The 19,611-nt window shown below is 40.5% G+C and overlaps 2 protein-coding genes across 2 annotated transcripts; one reads left to right on the top strand and one right to left on the bottom strand.

Annotated features, from left to right (window-relative positions):
* The first annotated feature begins 258 nt into the window (after positions 1–258).
* LOC133865529 (cytochrome P450 81Q32-like) lies at positions 259–3,059 on the top strand. The gene is made up of 2 exons (XM_062301952.1): positions 259–1,408; positions 1,722–3,059. Exons 1-2 carry the CDS (start codon positions 500–502, stop codon positions 2,346–2,348), a joined length of 1,536 nt encoding a protein of 511 aa, XP_062157936.1. The 5' UTR covers positions 259–499; the 3' UTR covers positions 2,349–3,059.
* A 12,940-nt stretch (positions 3,060–15,999) lies between these two features.
* On the bottom strand, positions 16,000–19,059 carry LOC133866999 (cytochrome P450 81Q32-like). The gene is made up of 2 exons (XM_062303671.1): positions 18,005–19,059; positions 16,000–16,657 (listed from the first exon to the last, which is right to left on the bottom strand). Exons 1-2 carry the CDS (start codon positions 18,911–18,913, stop codon positions 16,034–16,036), a joined length of 1,533 nt encoding a protein of 510 aa, XP_062159655.1. The 5' UTR covers positions 18,914–19,059; the 3' UTR covers positions 16,000–16,033.
* Between the last annotated feature and the right edge of the window lie 552 nt (positions 19,060–19,611).

Here is a 19,611-nt window from a genome sequence, read left to right as displayed (position 1 = left end):
GTTTTTAAAAAAATAAGGAAAAAAAAAATACTATTGGGCACCACCCTCGGCAACATAGTGATATTTTTTTTGTCCTAAAGTAAACCGTATTGATCCTTTTTTTTTTGTCCTAAATTCCTCCTATATCGAATGGGAGGGATCAATCTTGGTAGAGAGCGTACCATGGGGTGAGGTACACCAGATTTTAGCCGTGAATCTTATCTCCATTATTTATTTATTTATTTTTTATAGATCAGATCTCCATTATTGATTATAGCCAGGGACGAAATTTTTTATACGATTTAGTGGCTCAGCCAAGTTCCAACCCTCGAAGGTATCTCCTAAATTTCTAATACTGGAGTTTGATCAATTTCCGTTACCGATTGTGTCTATGATTACAGAGTACGTTTCTTGATGGCTATTGTATTGAGTAATTTATTTATTTACTTTCTTTCTATAAATCCTACAAGGATTCAATGAACTCATCATTATTTGAAGCATTTATCCTACAAATCTATCCATGGAAATCCCATTCTACCTCTACGTTTTGCTCTTTCTCTTCCTGTATTTCCTTACGAAGCATTTGGTCCAAACAAGAAAAAGACTTCCACCAAGCCCTGCCCTTTCTCTGCCCATCATCGGCCACCTCTATCTCTTTAAGAAACCCCTCCATCGAACCTTCGCTAAACTTTCCAACCAACATGGTCCACTACTATTCATGAGCTTCGGCTCCCGCCCTGCTCTCCTTGTTTCTTCCCCCACTCTGGCGGAGGAATGCTTCACCAAAAACGACATCGTTTTTGCAAACCGCCCGCGCCTCCTTGCCGGAAAACACCTTGGTTACAATTACACTACCCTTGTTTGGGCCTCATACGGCCACCACTGGCGCAACTTAAGGCGCATAGCTTCTGTTGAGCTTCTGTCATCTAATCGCCTCCAGATGTTCTATGGCATACGTGTTGACGAGGTTAGATCGTTAATCCACCGACTTTCTCAACGCTCAAAAGGGGATGAGTTTCAGACTGTGGACATGAAGTCAACGTTTTTTGAGCTGACACTCAATGTTTTGATGAGGATGATCGCAGGAAAGCGGTATTATGGAGAGAAGGTGGCAGAATTGGAGGGAGCAAGCAAGTTTAAGAAAATTGTGATGGAGAGCTTTCAGCTCAGTGGGGCTACAAATATAGGAGATTTTCTGCCGGTTCTTAAGTGGGTCGGATCAAGAGGACTTGAGAAAAGGTTGGCCATATTGCAGAGGAAGAGGGATAAATTCATGCAGGATTTGATTGAAGAACATCGGAGAAGCAGGGGTGATCGGGATCCTGCTTTTGAAGAGAGGGGCAGCAAGACCATGATCGACGTTCTATTGTCACTGCAAGAAGCTGAACCTGAATATTATACGGATGAAATCATCAGAGGCATGACGCTAGTAAGTTTTCTCATTCCCTCTAAAAAAATCCTTAATTTGATAGACTGAAAAATAGCGATTCATGCATATAGCTTGAAAGAAAAAGACTTTGCTGTACGTGTAGTTACTCTACAGCGTGATAGTACAACCAAATCATTTAATTATCAGGTTGTAAATGAACATAGTTGCTTAAAACTTGAATTGATCAAGCTTATCTTGACAAAAAAAAAAAAAAAAAATCATCCAATTAACAATTGAAGCTCTTTGCTCTGGTTTATTGGTGATGACCTTTTCTTCATAAACATCACTTTCATAAATACTGTCATGTATCCAGGTGTTGTTATCAGCAGGGACTGACACTTCTGCTGGAACGATGGAGTGGACAATGTCACTTCTGTTGAACAACCCAGAAACCCTTGTGAAAGCCCAAGCTGAAATTGACAATCACATTGGACAAAGAAAGCTAATTGAAGAATCAGATATTGCAAAGCTTCCCTATCTCCGTGGCATCATAAATGAGACACTCCGGATGTACCCAGCTGCCCCACTGTTGCCATCCCACGAGTCTTCAGAAGAGTGTACTCTCGGAGGGTACCATGTTCCACGCGGCACGTTGATATTGGTGAATGCGTGGGCCATACATAATGATCCTAAGCTATGGGTAGAACCTAGAAAATTTAACCCAGAGAGATTCCAATGTCTTGATCAAGGAGAAAGGAAAGATGGGTTCATGTTGTTGCCGTTTGGAGTAGGGAGAAGAAGTTGCCCTGGGGAGGGCTTGGCTATGCGGATAGTTGGGCTGGCCTTAGGATCACTGATTCAATGCTTTGAGTGGAAAAGAATTGGGAAGGAGATGGTGGACATGAGTGAAGGGACAGGGCTCACCATGCCTAAAGCTCAGCCCTTATTAGCCATGTGTAGGCCACGTTCTACCATGGTAAATTTCCTTTCTCAACTCTGAGAACGCTTGGGATTAATGCGGGTTGTCCGCTCCAGGCTTCGTATAGCTTCTTGGAGCTATTCAGAAGGGAAACAAAGAAATCTAATTTAAAGAGCAAAACGACTCTAACCTGGAGTCCAAACCATGTGTTAAGTCACTTTCCAACCGACATTATTCAAACGTCTTAAATGAATAGTGTCGTGATGTAGGACAATCTGAGGAGGCACTTCGGAACATCGATGGTATTATTTCGAACAATATCCGAGATGGAGATTTTGGATCGGCACATAGCCGAGATGTGTTGGGAGCTGTCTCGATAAAGAGCCGAGATCCAATCTCGGCAAATAACCGAGACCCATCTCGGTCCCATTCGACAAATAACCGAGACCCAACTCAGTGAACAAGAGAAGAAGACTTCTGCCGAATGATTGGCCGAGCAGATTTCCTAGAGAAGCAGTCGCGCAGATTTCCTAGAGGATTTTGTGCTGATTTCATGGAGATTTTGTTGACTTTCTATGTTTTCTTTTTGTTAATTGCCATAACATGCTTTTCCTTAAATAAGGGGATTTCCTTGTCAATCAAATCTCTTTTGATTAAGGAAGATTTGCTGACACCTCTATTATTGTTTATTTCTTTTACAAGCCTTTAGGGCTTTACTATAAATAGGAAGACAATGTAAGAAAGGGATTATTATTGATGATTATTGAATAGAAGCTCAGATTTTTCCTTCAACTTGTGTGTTGAATGTTGGTGCTTTGAGAACACAGATTCTCATTCACACTTATCCGCTTGCGCTACGTCATGTCATTTTTTGCCCAAAAATGACACTATTCAAGCGACTCAAAACAATTGTTTTTTTTTTTTTTGAAGTGCCATGAACTCTTGGAGGGTTGATGGGTTCTCCAAGTAAGGTTAGAAATGAAGGAGCTGCGTGGCCATATCCCACCAATGAGAGTGGCTAGGAACACTCTTTTAGTTGTCTATCGAAAGCCTATTTTAATAGTTGCACTTTCTTTCAGAGTTCCCAGCTCTTTTTTCAGCCTCCTCCGTGAAGGCTCTGATAATCTCGTTGGTGTTCATGAACTCTTCTACTGTGTCCATCAACTTCTAGAGGGAAGACGGGGTTCTCTCAACAAGATCTGCCATGAAGGGTTGTGTGGCCATACCATGTTGAGGAAATCTAACAATCACTACAAAAAAAAAAAAAAAAAAAAAAAAAAACAGGTATTTAGAGCCGTTTTAAAGGCTTAAAACGGCTCTAAACAATTTGCGCCATTTTTTTTGAAACGTTTTGAATGTAATGGAAATGAATAGAAGTTTGAATTGCTTTATTTTGCATAATTTTCCAGTACACGATGTATGGTATATATACATGTATAATTGTGTTCAGTATGGGTTGAGTATAAGAATTCTTGGCAGGTTAATGAATTCCTGATATCATGCTTGATTCCTGATTTCATGCTTTTCCTTTTTATACGCTGAAGCTTGCTGTGCTGATTTGATTTCCATGTGTGCTGCGCACGGTTGGCTATCATTTCCATACGTGTCTTGCTGTCTGCTTTGATTTCTATACATGGATTGCATGTCGTGCTGTCCAGGTGATTGCTTTCCATGTGTGAGTTGCATGTCTTCATATGTTGCTTTATTTCCTTGTGCATGGTTAGCCTGCGTGTCAACATGAGATGAGTCAATACACCCCCTCAATCGCAACGTGCTGCTGAAGACGTTGAGATTGGAACACATCCAATGAAAGCGGTTTGAGACAAGGGGCTTGGTGAAGACATCAGCGAATTGTTCTTTGCTGGACAGGTATTTAACTTGGAGATTCTTTTCTGCAACTTTGTTGTGCACAAAGTGATAGTCAATTTCGACGTGTTTTGTGCGAGCATGATACACGGGATTGGAGGAGAGATAAATGGCACCAATATTATCACAATAGAGAATGGGTGCAGTAGATAGTGATACACCAAGTTCACACAGGAGAGCTTGCAGCCAGCAGAGTTCAACACTAGTATTTGCTAAGGCTTTGTACTCGGCCTCAGTGCTGGATCGGGAGACCGTCGGTTGCTTCTTGGAACTCCAGGAAATGAGGTTTCTACCAAGGAAGACACAGTAGCCTGAGGTGGACTTGCAGTCATCCGGGCAACCAGCCCAATCCGCATCCAAGTAGGCAAAAAGTTGGGAGGAAGAGCAGCGACGAATCAGCAGGCCATGGGAGATGGTATGTTTCAGGTAACGGAGGATGCGCTTCACAGCGGTCCAGTGGACATCACGGGGGGTCTGCATAAACTGGGCAACCATGTTAACCGAGAACGCAATGTCCGGGCGAGTTAAGGCAAGGTATTGCAAGGAGCCCACTGTGCTTCGATATAATGTGGTGTCAGTGAGACTAAGGCCATCAAATTTGCTCAGTTGAATGGATGAAGACATTGGAGAGCTGATTGGTTTTGCAAGGTGCATGTTGGTGCGATGAAGTAGATCAGAAATGTACCTTTGTTGGGACAACAAGATACCATCAGCAACTCGTTGGACTTCAACACCCAAGAAGAAGCTTAAATCACCAAGATCCTTAATTGGAAATTCAGCCGAGAGAGTATGAATGAGGTGGTCCAGTGCAGCAGAATTAGATCCAGTGAGTATAATGTCATCTACATAGACAAGTGCAAAGCGTTGGACAGAGGTAGTTTTGAGCATGAATAGAGAGCTATCTAACTTAGAACCTGTGAAACCAATTTCCAGCAAAAAAGAACTCAACCTAGAGAACCAAGCACGCGGAGCTTGCTTGAGGCCATAGATGGCTTTCTTGAGTTTGCAGACAACATTGGGATGCTGAGGATGTTGAAATCCGGGAGGTTAAGCCATGTATACTGTTTCAGACAAAAAACCATGTAAGAAAGCATTACTTATGTCAATCTGTTTGATAGGCCACCAAGCTGTAGTAGCAAGGGAAAGGATGGTCCGAATGGTGATGGGTTTAATCACAGGGCTGTAAGTTTCACCAAAATCAACTCCAGGTTGTTGATGATAGCCTTTGGCCACTAATCTGGCCTTGTATCGATCCACATTGCCATCAGCTTTCCTCTTGATGGGAAAGACCCATTTTGAACCAACAATGTTGATTGAAGGTGTAGATGGAACTAATGACCAGGTTCCATTCTGAATGAGAGCATTGAAAGAAAACATAAAGCTAAAATAAAATAAAGCGGAATAATAGAAAATAGAGACTTGCGAAAATAATAAAAGACACAAACTTAAAGTGGTTCGGCAGTATGCCTACATCCACACACGAAAGCTCTATAGGCTACATATTGCTTTTATTGAATGATTGAATACAAAGAGTGCTCTCTTATTTATAGAGAGAAGAATAGGAATGTGCCTTCTATCTTAGCAATGCGGGACTACCAACATATTATCTTTAACATTCCCCTCAAACTCAAGGTGGAAACTTGTGAAATCTTGAGTTTTCTTCTTGAACACAGCACTGAAGAAGGTGATGGCGCCAGATTTAACTCTTGAACATCGGCAACTTTTGGGCAGAACAGGCCAACTATGGGCCTTACATGGAAGCCAACTGAGGGCTGAAATGGGCATGGGCTTAAAAGAATACCACAAATGCCAAATTACAAATAATGGGCCAACTATGGACCAAATATGAAAGTCAACAATGGACTGAAATGGGCCTGGGTTTGAAACAATACCACAAAGGCCGAGTGTAAGTAATGGGCCAACAAAGGGCCAGAACAATGTGGGCAACTTTGGCCTCTTTTTTTTTTTTTTTTTTTTTTGGGCTTTTTTTTTGGCCTCTTTTGATTTTGTTTTTCTTTGAACGAGAATTCCTTTTTTTTCTTCTCGTATTTCACTTTTTTTTTTCTTTCTTTTTTTGGCTGTCTCCGTTACAATCTTTAGGGTTAACCACACTTTGAAACTAAGAAAAATAAAAAAAGAAGTGATGCGCCTCCAAAGGAGGCACTTGAAGCCAATTGGCTTTTTTTTTTTTTTTTTGGTCATCAGATTACAACAAATTAAAATCAAATAAAAAAGGAAAACGATCTATGGTAGCGAAACGATCCCCTCCACCACAAAAACTTGATAGAAAAATGTATTAATTGATAGAAACGATCACCTAACCAATGGGGCTGAAAAAGTCGTAGAGCTGCGAATCGGCCACGTTCTTTGTAAGATCTCCGACGTACAAAGGTGTGGACACAAACTGGCCCACTCTGTAGGAAACGACACTGGGCAGAACGACTCGACACCTTTTTTTTTTTTTAAAAAAAAAAAGAATAAAAACTCTTACTGTAAGGAAAATTTGACAGAGAAAATTCTGCTCCACGGACCTAGTGAAAATGGGTTGTACCCCATTCGGTTGCACCCTCACTCCTTGAATAAGGCATCCGGGTTCACTGCCCTCCTTGGTGTCAAAACCACTGACATGATTTGGCATCAGCGACTGGGACACCCTTCTATCTCTATTTTACAGCATCTGTTTCGTCATCAGCACCTTCCTCTTCTTGGTTCAGTCAATCAGTCCACTGTGTGTGAATGTTGTCAACTTGGCAAGTCCAAACAACTTCCGTTTTCAGAGTCCATTAGAAGTTCCTCGAGTCCTTTAGAAGTAATCCACTCTGATGTATGGACCTCTCAGGTTCCATCACTGAGTGGGTGCAAATTTTATGTTTTGTTTATTGATGAATACAGCCGGTTTACTTGGTTGTATCCTATTATGAATAAAAGTGAAGTTTTTCAGTGCTTTATTAAATTTAAATTACTTGTTGAAAATCTATTCTCCACTACTATTAAATACTTTCAAACTGATAATGGTGGAGAATATACCTCCACCACCTTCAAACAATTTTTGGGCCAAAATGGCATTTTTCACCGACTCACATGCCCACACACCTCTCAGCAAAATGGTATTGCTGAGAGAAAACATAGACACATAGTTGAAACCGGCTTGACCCTCCTTGCTCAATCCGGTTTACCCCCTAAATACTGGGTAGACTCCTTCCTTACCTCCATTTTTCTTATCAATCATCTACCCTCACCAGCCACAAACAACACTTCCCCTTTCTTCAAACTTTTCAATAAAGAACCTGACTACACACTGCTCCGTTCCTTTGGTTGCCTCTGTTATCCCCTGCTTCATCCCTATGCTGCTCATAAGCTATCCTTCAGAAGCAAGCCCTGCATATTTATCGGCTATGGTACCAACCAACGTGGCTACTGGTGTCTTGATCCTCACTCTCACAAAATATACCTTTCCCGCAATGTTGTCTTCGATGAAACCAAATTTCCAGCCAAAACACCATCTCTCTCTCACGGGTCCTGTAAAATCACTACAACCCCCAATACTCTCGTCTTCTTCCAACCTGCTGCTCTTTTCCCCCTACCCTCTTCCCCACTTACGTCTCCTGTCTCCACCGCTCTCCCTACACCTACATCCTCACCTCCTGACCCTACAAACTACACTTCCACTCCACTGCCTCCCTCTGCATCTCCATCCTCAGCATCCCATACATCTCTGCCTTTACCATCATCCCCCACCCCTGCCCCTCTCCTCTCCTCTCCTCTCCTCCCCCACCCCTGCCCCTCTCCCCTCCCCTATCTTCCCTCCTCCTCTCCCTACCCACCTAGTAGCCCCTAGCAACCGTCCTATCACCTGATCCCAAACCGGATCCTCCAAACCTCGAACTTATCCTAACTTCACCACCTTTTATGCTATCAAACATCCCCTACTCACATATACCTCTGTCGTCCTTCCACCCGAACCTTCCACATACCGTCAAGCTGCATCCCAAACTGAATGAGTTGCCGCTATGACTGCTGAATTCCAAGCACTCCTCTCCAACAACACTTGGTCTCTTTGTCCCCGCCCTTCCCACCAACATGTTGTCCACAACAAATGGGTCTACAAGCTCAAACAGAAACCAGATGGCAGCATTGACCATTACAAAGCCCGTCTTGTCGCCAATGGCTTTGATCAACTCTCTGGAATTGACTACCATGACACCTTTAGCCCAGTCATAAAACCTCCCACCATTCGATTACTCATTGCCTTAGCCGTTTAGTTTGATTGGAACATCACACAATTGGATGTCTCCAATGCCTTCCTTCACGGCTACCTTGATGAAGATGTTTATATAGAACAGCCTCAAGGGTTCTTAAACCCCCAATGCCCCACTTATGTGTGCAAGTTGCATAAAGCTCTCTATGGGCTCAAACAAGCTCCATGGGCTTGGTTTACCCGGCTCTCTACTTCTCTCTTAGAAATTGGATTTTCTAGTTCTCAAGTTGATCCTTCTCTTTTTACTTTTCACACTAACGGATCTCACATCTTTCTCTTTGTGTATGTCGATGATATTATTATTACAGGTAACAATAACGCCTCCATGCAATCGGTTATAGGCAAACTCCAACTTGACTTTGCCATGAAGGACCTTGGCTCCCTTTCCTACTTCCTTGGCATTCAAACCACCCGGGACTCCACTGGCATACACCTCCGGCAATTCAAATACATTCAGGATCTTCTCCACCGTGCTGGCATGATTGACTCCAAGCCTTATCGCAGCCCCTGCCTTTCTGGTTCCAAGATGTCTAAGAATGATGGTGACCTCCTTCTCAACCCTTCTGAATATCGACAACTCGTTGGGGCCCTCCAATATGCCACTCTCACGCGCCCAGACATTGCCTATTCAGTGAATCAATTCTGCTAGCACAGGCAAGCTCCCACCTCCGTGCACTGGACAACAGCTAAAAGAGTTCTTCGTTACCTCAAAGGCACCCTCGATTTTGGCCTCCATTATACCAAAGGCTCCTTCACCCTCCACGGCTTCTGTGACTTCGATTGGGCTGGCAACCCTGACGATCGCCGCTCCACCACTGGCTATGGCATCTTTTTTGGTTTCAACCTCAACTCCTGGTCCGCTAAGAAACAAACTGTCGTCTCCAGATCCAGCACCGAAGTCGAGTACAGTGCCATGGCCATCACTACTACTAACCTCTATTGGCTCCGCATGCTCTTCAAAGAATTACAGCTTCCCTTGCCATCTCCTCCCACAATTTGGTGTGGAGGATTCACAGCCGCCAGAGGTGGAAGATTTGGCCAGAGAAGTCGCCAGAGAGGGGGCCGAAGAGGAGACGCTTGAACTAAGAACAATGGTGCGTCTAAGGTTGATGGAGGTGACTCGAGTAGTGAGTCGTTGGCGGAGACTGGAAGGTCAGCAGCTTGGGCTGTCAAAGGTGAAGGCGTGTTCGTTGGACAAAGGATGCCGGAGATCTCATGGTGGTGGCGCAGCCCTCTGCGGCGACGGCAAAGGACTGGTGATATGCATTTTTTATTTTTATTTTTTGAGTGAAAGAGAGGAGATTTTGGGAGATAGAGATGAAAACTAAGATAGATTAGAAACTGGGAGAGTTTCTGTGTGGATGGAGTTGGGATGTTGGGAGTGGCAGAGATGAAGCTCTATTTTTAGGCAGAACCATGTGATGGGTGAGACGTGTTTGATAAAAGGGCTGAAAGAGTGTGCTGCAGCGAAGAAGAAACCAAGATCGTGAGGTGTTAGCCAAAGGGCTCTGATACCATGTAAAATAAAATAGAAGAGAAGAAGAGGAGAACACAAAAGAGAGAAAACTCTACATTGCTTCTTATTTCATTGAATGCTTTTGATTACAAAAGATATGAATATATAGGTTAATAGAGGGGAGCACATCTCACTAATCATGGCATACAATCAAGAAATATTAAAGTGGAAAATATTGAGGAAATCAGGTAGGAAAATAAGAAAAGATATTGGTAAGGAAATAAATGAGATATTCTTAATATGTTGCAACGACTCTTTATTCTCTAACACACTCCCGCAAACTGATGGGAGGAACTTCCTTTAGTTTGTCTTCTGCGTCAGATCATCATCATGAAACCTTAAAGGCCAAAAATGAAACCTTATGCGTCGGATTAGTTTTTTTTATGTTGGCCCGGGTTTGCAAACTGTACCTCAAAGCCAACTATGAGCCAAAAGAAATTAAAGACAGAATTGGGTTTTGAAACATTACCACAAAGCCAATAATATAAAAGAGAAGCCTGGGCTTTATTTTGCATAATTTTCCAGTACACGATGTATGGTATATATACATGTATAATTGTGTTCAGTATGGAATGAGTATAAGAATTCTTGGCAGGTTAATGAATTCCTGATATCATGCTTGATTCCTAATTTCATGCTTTTCCTTTTTATACGTTGAAGCTTGCTGTGCTGATTTGATTTCCATGTGTGCTGCGCACGGTTGGCTATCATTTCCATACGTGTCTTGCTGTCTGCTTTGATTTCTATACATGGATTGCATGTCGTGCTGTCCAGGTGATTGCTTTCCATGTGTGAGTTGCATGTCTTCATATGTTGCTTTATTTCCTTGTGCATGGTTAGCCTGCGTGTCAACATGAGATGAGTCAATATTGAAAACGGGTCAACACATCAAGTATTAAAAACCCGAATTGAGCCATTTTTACCTAAAACAGCTCTAAATTGAGCCCCCCACTTTTATAAAAACGGCTTTAACCGGTTAGAGCCGTTTTAGAAAAGCGGCTCTAACCGGTTAGAGCCACTTTTCTAAAAGATGCTCAAAACGGTTAGAGCCGCTTTAGAAAAACGGTTCAAAAATTAGAGCCGTTTTAAGGACCCTAAAACGGCTCTAAATAAATAAAAAATAAAAATTGAGCTGTTTTAGGGTCCCTAAAACGACCCTAAAAAGACTCTAAATAAAAAAAAATTAAAAATAAAATAAAATAAAATAAAATAAAAAAAAAGAGAAAAGAAAAGAAAAGAAAAAAAGGATTTGTAGTGCAACGTTTGGTTACCTAGAAAACTAAAATCCACCATTTATTCTTTTCTTTTTCCCATTTTCCGAACAACCAAACAGATTATAACCATTTCCCAAACACAATTCACGGCCTAAAGAAAACAAAAAGAAAGAAAGCTTTTTTTTTTTTTTTAAATGAATGAATATGGTCTACTGCAACCATGGCTAGATGAATCACAATCAAGAGAAAAAAACATTCTATCACATTACTGTAACAACAAAGTAGTAGACAACACAAAACACTAAAACTTTTACAACAGAAACATCCAATACTATAACAACAAAACAACAAAAACACAAAACTAAACAGAACAACAAGTACCTTCTTGATGCTTTCAACGGGCTTCCATCAAATTCAATCACAATATCACCTAGACAGATCCAGCACGATCAGCAGTCGATCCAGGAGTTACCTAGTCAAAAAATGAAAAAGCCATAAAAAATGAGCAACATGTATTTTTTTCAAAATCAAAATTTCAAAACTCAAGAGACCCAGTCTCTTAAGACCCACGTACAGGGTCCCTTGAGACCTAGCAGGTGGGTCTCTTGACAGTGATCGGAGAGAGAGAGAGAGAGAGAGAGAGAGAGAGGGAGGAGGAGGGGAGAAGAAGAAAATGAAAGAAGAAAGAAAGGGAGAAAGGAAGATGATGGAGAGTTATGGAGACATGAGAGTGACGATCAGAGAGAGAGTTAAGGCCTAGATATTTTATGGGTGAGTGAAAGGCAAAAAAAAAAAATTAAAATTCAAAAAGTTGAATTTTTTTTTACTGTGCGCGTGTCCCGCCCAAAATTTATAGCCGTTTTCTTCCAAAACGGCTCCAATAATTTATTTTTATTTTTAATTAATTTTTTGATAACTAAGCATATAGTATACTAGCTAATTAAATATAGTATTCATATTAATTATAGGGAAAAGCACACATAAAAAATATTTTTTAAAAAACAAATTAAAAAAAATAAAGAAAAAAGGAAAAAAAAAAAACAATTTTTTTTTTTTTTTTTTAAAAAAAAAATCAAATAAACAAACGAAAAAAAAAATTTAAATGTGATCGATCGTGGTACGATCAGTATGATGGATCGTGGTACGATCATGTGTGATAGATCGTGGTACGATCTATGTGATCGATCTTCGTATGATCTATGTGTTCGATTGTGGTACGATCTATGATCGGTCATGGTATGATCTATGTGATCAATCGTGGTACGATCAATGTGATCGGTCGTGGTACGATCTATGTGATGAAACGTGGTACGATCATGGTATGATCTATGTGATGTGATCATTCGTGGTACGATTTATGTGATCGATCAGGATACGATCTATGATCGATCGTGGTACAATCTATGTGATCGATCGTGGTACGATCTAAGTGATGAAACGTGGTACAATCATGTGATTGATCGTGGTACGATCAATGTGAGACCTTTTTTTTTTTATTTTGGTTTAAACGGCTCTAATTTGAGACCTTTTTTTTGTTTAAACGGCTGCAATTAGAGCCGTTTTGATCAAAGCGACTCCATTTCGAGCCGTTTTCGAAAAGAAGCTCAAATTAGAGCCGTTAAAAAAAAAAACCGCCTCTAATTAGAGCCGCTTTTGTTAAAATGGCTTAAACTAATTTGACCTGTTATAATGAAAATAGCTCTAATTGGAGCTGTTTTAGAAAGAAAAAAGAAAAAAGAAAAAAGAAAAAAGAAAAAAGAAAAAAAAAAAAAAAAAAAAAAAAAAAAAGGGACTCAAATTAGAGCCGTTTTAACAAAAATGGCTCTACTTAGAGCCCTTTTTACTAAAATAGCCCAAAATTAATTAAAGTCGTTTTAAAAAAGCGGCTCTAATTGGAGCCGTTTTAGTTAAAAACGGTTCAAATTAGAGTCGTTTGTTAAAATAGTTCTAACAAAAACGGCTCAAAAAGTCATTTTTTTGGTAGTGAATATCACACTTTCATCTTGGTCATCCACCGAAAGCCTCTCTTGGTTGAATTGGGCCATGAAATCCCTTAGGGACTTGGTTTCAACCTGCTTAAAGGTGAGCAAGTACAATGCTCCTTTACCTTCCATTGTCGATGAACTGGGTAAGAAATTGCTTACACAACTCGGCGAATGAACAGATCGACCTTGGCTAGAGGTTGTCGAACCACCTCCTCGCGAGTCCTTTCAATGTGAGGGGGAAGGACTGACATATAATCTCATCGAGGGACCTCAAAAAGCTTGTGTGAGCCTTATTCATCTCAACATGATCCCCCAGATCCTTGGATCTGTCATACAGATCAATTTGAGGAACCCTGAACTTTGGGGGAAAAGCCAATTCCATGACCACCTTTGTAAAGGGATCGTTTGCCCTCTGGAGCATACTATCGACAACCGAGTACTGCTTACCGTCGACTTTCTTAATGCTTTCTTCAAATTGGGCTTGCAGATCTTTGATCTGAACATCTTTGGTTTCTTAAGCATGGTCTTTTGCTAAGGTGACAGTGGACAAGTCCTCTCAGCATGGTTCCCTGTGATTAGGGGTGTGCATGGGGCGGGGCGAGGCGGGGCGGTTTTTCGCCTTTTTCGGCCCTGCCCCGCACCTTTGCGGGTTGGAAATTTCCAACCTGCAAACCGCACATAATAAAGACAACTCGTGCGGGGCAGGTTCGCGCGGGGTGGGGATTGCAGGGTGGGGCGGGTATTTTGAGTGGCATTTACGTAATTTTGATTTTACTTTGTAAAAAATAAAAATTTGAAAAAATACTGGTTTTTTTAATAAAAAAATTAAATTCATATTATTTTTTCACAGAATCTTTTGAATGCAAAGTCAAATTTTTAAGAAATCCACTCTGTTTCATTAAAGAAAAAAATTATAATTTCAAAGCTCCTTAAATTTAGTCCTTCAACATGTTGACACATATCTTTCAATCGTTCCTATTTTTATACAAGACCATTTTCCATGGAATTACCCTTGTAAACTAAACTAAAAGCCCTATTAATTATAAGATAAAATTCTAAGAAACATGAATTTTTTTTTCTCTTCTGTACGGGGTGGGGTGGGGACCCGCATTTTTTAAAAGGCTAAACCCACAACCCGCCCCGCATAAAATTCTCAAATTAAGACCCTAACCCGCAAAAAAACCTGAAAACCCGGTCCTTTGCAGGACGGGGCGGGAATTGCGGGTTTTGCACACCCCTACCTGTGATGCTCCCACGATCTTCCTTGTTAGCCTCTAGGTTGTGCCTTGGATGGGGCTTAGTTTGAATTTGACGGGGTTGTTCGGTGTTTTGGTTTTACTGGAGTTGGAAGTTACTACATCAGCTTGAAATTCTACTGGAGGAGAAGGTTCGTGGCTTCTGTCATTTGTGCCACTTGGGTTTCCAACTCTAGAAAACGTTGTTCCTAGGAGCTCGATTGAGGGTGTGGTTTAGGGTTTAGTTTGGGGTCTTGCTCAGTGTTTAGTTGAGGGTTATGTTTTTGCTTTTGTTGGCGGAGGTGCCATCATGGCCATCTTGTGCGCTCCTCGACCGTGTGTGTGGCATGGGGTCTTTTGTCAATGAGCTACGATTCAAGTTTGAAATTTTCGTTCTCACATTTGGCGACAACTGTTAACGTAATGACTGCACGCCAAACGTTCGGTAGAGGAGACCTGTAAAAAAGACGAAGGTCATAGTTGTTCGCTAGGGGAGATAGAGGAACCACCACTGATGCTAAAGTCAATAAAGGCAAGATGGAGAAGGTAGACATACATGACTTGAACATCAAAGTGGTCTCATCGGAATCGGATTCATCCTCAACGAACTCTTCTAACCTCTTCTCTTACTTATAGACTCTCTCTCTAGTGAACAATGTGCAGTCACTGTACTAACAATGTATATAGCATAAATGTGACTATTAGTACTTTTCTTGAGTCATAAAAATGGGTGTTAGAGCTAATGAGTAATGATACATATCATCATTTTATCCCTCCAAAGTTGACGTGACTTTTAAAATTACCATTAGATTCGGGATTAATCACTATTAGATTTTGATTTAATGGTGATTTCAAAAGTCACATTAACTTTGAGAGGATAAAAGAAGAATAAAGTGACAATACGTAACATTACTCTTGAGCCACTATAGTAACTTTGAATTCATGTAGTTTTGGAGCATTAGGATGTGACGCGATCCAAAAAATGATATAAAGGTTTGACAACGTTAGTGCAAATAAAGCTCTAGTCCAAATTGGGATTCGAAACTGGACCGTCGTCTCATGCTAGCGAGGCTTTGAATATAGGAGTGTTTGTGACTTTTGAGTGCCTCTCACCACTGATATCATTGGTTCGGGTTCGGGTGTATTGAATCTCAAGATATGATACGTTTACAACTTTTGTATAACTATTGTACAAAAACTTTTTTTAAAATCAACTATTGGATATAGAGGGACCCATATGTAGAAAAATATATCAAATTGTTAGTTTGAAAAAAAGTTGTTGGATCGAGTTGTACAAGAATTGTGTTCAGAGTTGTACAAGAATAATTTCTCATTGAATCTCAAGCCAAAGAACGTGATAAGCAAGTGGAACAAGTCAAACATCCTATGGGATAACATGCATTTTTCATCAGTGCTTGTATTTGAATCTGTAACAACTTAATTAGTAGATAGTTGATCAAGTGAATTTGTAATTTAAATTATTTATCTGTTATCTTCTACAAGCTTATATATATATATACACAATACAATACAAAGCTAAGGCAATTACAAACCAAACACAAGTTATACTATAAGTTATTCTATTCCGGGCTTGACTACACAAGTTAGTGAGCCAAGCAGAAGGAATAAATTAGTTAATTAGGATAACATATCTTCACTTTCTTAATAATTAACCCACAATCCCAAGCGTTCTCAAAGTTGGGAAAGAAAATTTGCCATGGTAGAACGTGACCTACACATGGCTAATAAGGGCTGAGCTTTGGGCGTGGTGAGCCCTTCCAATTCACTCATGTCCACCATCTCTTTTCCAATTCTTTTCCACTCAAAGCACTGAATCAGTGATCCTATGGCCAGCCCAACTATTCGCATACCCAAGCCCTCCCCAGGGCAGCCTCTTCTCCCTACTCCAAACGGCAAAAGCATGATCCCACCATTCCTTTCTCCTTCTAGACCTTGGAATCTCTCTGGTTTGAATTTTCTAGGTTCTACCCATATCCTAGGATCATTATGTATGGCCCACACATTCACCAATAGCAGTGTGCCGCGTGGAACATGGTACCCTCCGACAGTACACTCCTCTGAAGACTCGTGGGGTACCAGCAGCGGGGCAGCCGGGTACATTCGGAGTGTCTCATTTATGATGCCGCGGAGATAGGGAAGCTTTGCAATATCTGATTCTTCAATTAGCCTGCTCTGTCCAACGTGATTGTCGATTTCAGCCTGGGCTTTCACAAGGGTCTCCGGGTTGTTCAACAAGAGTGACAATGTCCACTCCATCGTTCCAGCAGAAGTGTCAGTCCCTGCTGATAACAATACCTGGGTACAAAAATTTAATATTTGCTTCATAACGTTTGGCAAAAAGAAATTCTTCTTTGTTATGGTTGGCCTAAAAACATGTATGATTAGTAACATAACAAGTTTACATATGAACCTTGTGGTCATGGGCGGTCTATCGAAAAACCACCAAAAATAAAAAAGAAAAAAAAAAAAAAAAGCGAAACCGTAGAACTTGGTTCATCATCCTTCTTCGATCTCCCTGAAAGCTTATACTATAATGTTTGGTCGTTTATTTTTTATTTTTTTTAATCTTTTTTAGCATACTAATGTAACATCCCTCGCCTTAAAAAACATTTAATATTTTTGAAAAGTTTTCGTGTATAATTATATAGATTCTATCTGAGAGAAGGAAAGAACAGATCTGCTCCCTCCTCAGCTCTCTCTCCCTTTCTACTCCCCGCACTTACCCTTTCCCTCACATTTTGGTTTTTTTTATTTTATTTTTATTTTATTTTATTTTATTTTATTTTATTTTTATTCTTTAGGTGTTCTTTGACCAAATCAGCAATTTTGGCCTCTCCGCTATGTATCCGTCCATCTACCTCTGTGTTGTACCATTTATCTCCTCCCTGGCCGCTGCTGTTGTTTGCTAGTTGTGTTTTTGCTTTGAATAAAAGTTTTATTCTCTTTAGATCTACTTTCATGGGCGATATATAGAATGCAGATTAGTTAGGTGTGAAGCGTTATCTCTCACGGCCTGGATAGTTCGGTGTGAGGAGTTATTTATCACGGCTGATTACGTTAATTAAATTTTTTAGGATATTTGGCTACCTTTGTCTTAGATCTACACTGGTCGAAACAAATCTGCTCTTTAACTATTTTTGTACATGGGTTAGCGGTAGATGAAAGTCATAGATAGCACTTTATTGTAAGAATTTTGTTTGTATTTATGACTATGTAACTTCATAGCATGTGACTATGATTTTGCAAATATTTATGCTTTGTGATGTAAGAGCTTTATGATATTTGATTAATGAAATACTTAGATCTTTCGTTAAAAAAAAAAAAATTATATAGATTCTTCTAGAATTAAAAACCTTAAACAATTCTGGCAATAAATTAAATTGGGTCAAAAAATCTTGCAAACATTTCCTTAAAAGCTTAACAAAAATTTTTTGACCATTTTTCATACTCTCCAAGCATCGCTATGAAATTTTTTCAATGAAATGATAGAGTGTTTATGAAAAAAAGGTTTTCTGAAAGTGATCGATGTTTATGAAAGGACATGTCTTTAGTAAAACATTTTATGAAAGAAATGTTTTTGAATAATAGTTTTGAAATAGAATGTTACATCATAGATTTTTCAGAGGGATTGAGAAAACTTACTAGTGTCATGCCTCTGATGATTTCATCCGTATAATATTCAGGTTCAGCTTCTTGCAGTGACAATAGGACGTCGATCATGGTCTTGCCCCTCCCTTCAAAAGCAGGATCCCGATCACTCCCCCTTCTTCGATGTTCTTCAATCAAATCCTGCATGAATTTATCCCTCTTCCTCTGCAACATGGCCAACCTTTTCTCAAGTCCTCTTGATCCAACCCACTTAAAAGCAGGCAGAAAATCTCCTATATTTGTAGCCACACTGAGCTGAAAGGTCTCCATCACAATTTTCTTAAACTTGCTTGCTCCCTCCAATTCTGCCACCTTCTCTCCGCCATAATCCCGCTTTCCTGTGATCATCCTCATCAAAACATTGAGTGTCAGCTCAAAAAACGTTGACTTCATGTCCACAGTCTGAAACTCATCCCCTTTTGAGTGTTGAGAAAGTCGGTGGATTAATGATTTAACCTCGTCAACACGTATGCCATAGAACATCTGGAGGCGATTAGATGACAGAAGCTCAACAGAAGCTATGCGCCTTAAGTTGCGCCAGTGGTGGCCGTATGAGGCCCAAACAAGGGTAGTGTAATTGTAACCAAGGTGTTTTCCGGCAAGGAGGCGCGGGCGGTTTGCAAAAACGACGTCATTTTTGGTGAAGCATTCCTCCGCGAGAGTGGGGGAAGAAACAAGGAGAGCAGGGCGGGAGCCGAAGCTCATGAATAGTACTGGACCATGTTGGTTGGAAAGTTTAGCGAAGGTTCTGTGGAGAGGTTTCTTAAGGAGATAGAGGTGGCCGATGATGGGCAGAGAAAGAGCAGGGCTTGGTGGAAGTCGTTTTCTTGTTTGGACCAAATGCTTCGTAAGGAAATACAGGAAGAGAAAGAGCAAAACGTAGTGGTAGAATGGGATTTCCATGGATAGATTTGTACGATATATGCTTGTAGGATTTAAATTACTTGTGGAGATGATATCTCACCCATCTCAAAATTAACAATAGCCATCAAGAAACGTACTCTGTAATCATAGACACAATCGGTAACGGGTGAAATTGATCAAACTCCGGTATTAGAAATTTAGAAGATACCTTCGAGGGTTGGAACTTGGACTGTACGTATGTCGTTATGTTTGGAAATGGATGAGCCACTAAATCGTATAAAAAATTTCGTCCCTAGCTATAATCAATAATGGAGATATGATGCACGGCTAAAATCTGGTGTACCTCACCCCATGATACGCTCTCTACCAAGATTGATCCCTCCCATTCATCACATATATATAGTAGGAATTTAGGATAAAAAAAGATCACTATGGTTTAGTTTAGTTTGGCTAACCATACCTGGCATCTGTGATGAGATTCAACAAGATGGGTCTTATTCTCTAAAACGGCAGAATGTTAGAAGCTGGACAAACAATCATGGGGTGCCGATCGCGGCCGTACGCATCAAATTCGTCCCTGTTGAAACTGATTGGACTATTGCCGGCCACTAGATTCTGTGGTGGTGGCATGGGTGTCGCGTTTATGCCATTCCACATTTCAAAAGATGACGACTGCGCCTTAAAAAAAGAAAAGTAACGGTTGGAATCTCTCCTTTACTCATTAAAAAAATCTGATG

Source organism: Alnus glutinosa, chromosome 4 (genome assembly GCF_958979055.1).
Source record: "Alnus glutinosa chromosome 4, dhAlnGlut1.1, whole genome shotgun sequence".
Taxonomy (NCBI): Eukaryota; Viridiplantae; Streptophyta; class Magnoliopsida; order Fagales; family Betulaceae; genus Alnus; species Alnus glutinosa.
Note: the sequence above shows the minus strand (reverse complement) of the source record. Positions and strands in the feature narration are given on the sequence as shown.

Excerpts from the sequence above, each read along its gene's own strand:
- LOC133865529 (XM_062301952.1), top strand. The coding sequence starts at position 500 with ATGGAAATCCCATTCTACCTCTACGTTTTGCTCTTTCTCTTCCTGTAT. Across the intron at positions 1,409-1,721 it reads TCATCAGAGGCATGACGCTA|GTGTTGTTATCAGCAGGGAC; the intron begins GTAAGTTTTCTC and ends TCATGTATCCAG.
- LOC133866999 (XM_062303671.1), bottom strand. The coding sequence starts at position 18,913 with ATGGAAATCCCATTCTACCACTACGTTTTGCTCTTTCTCTTCCTGTAT. Across the intron at positions 16,658-18,004 it reads TCATCAGAGGCATGACACTA|GTATTGTTATCAGCAGGGAC; the intron begins GTAAGTTTTCTC and ends TTTTGTACCCAG.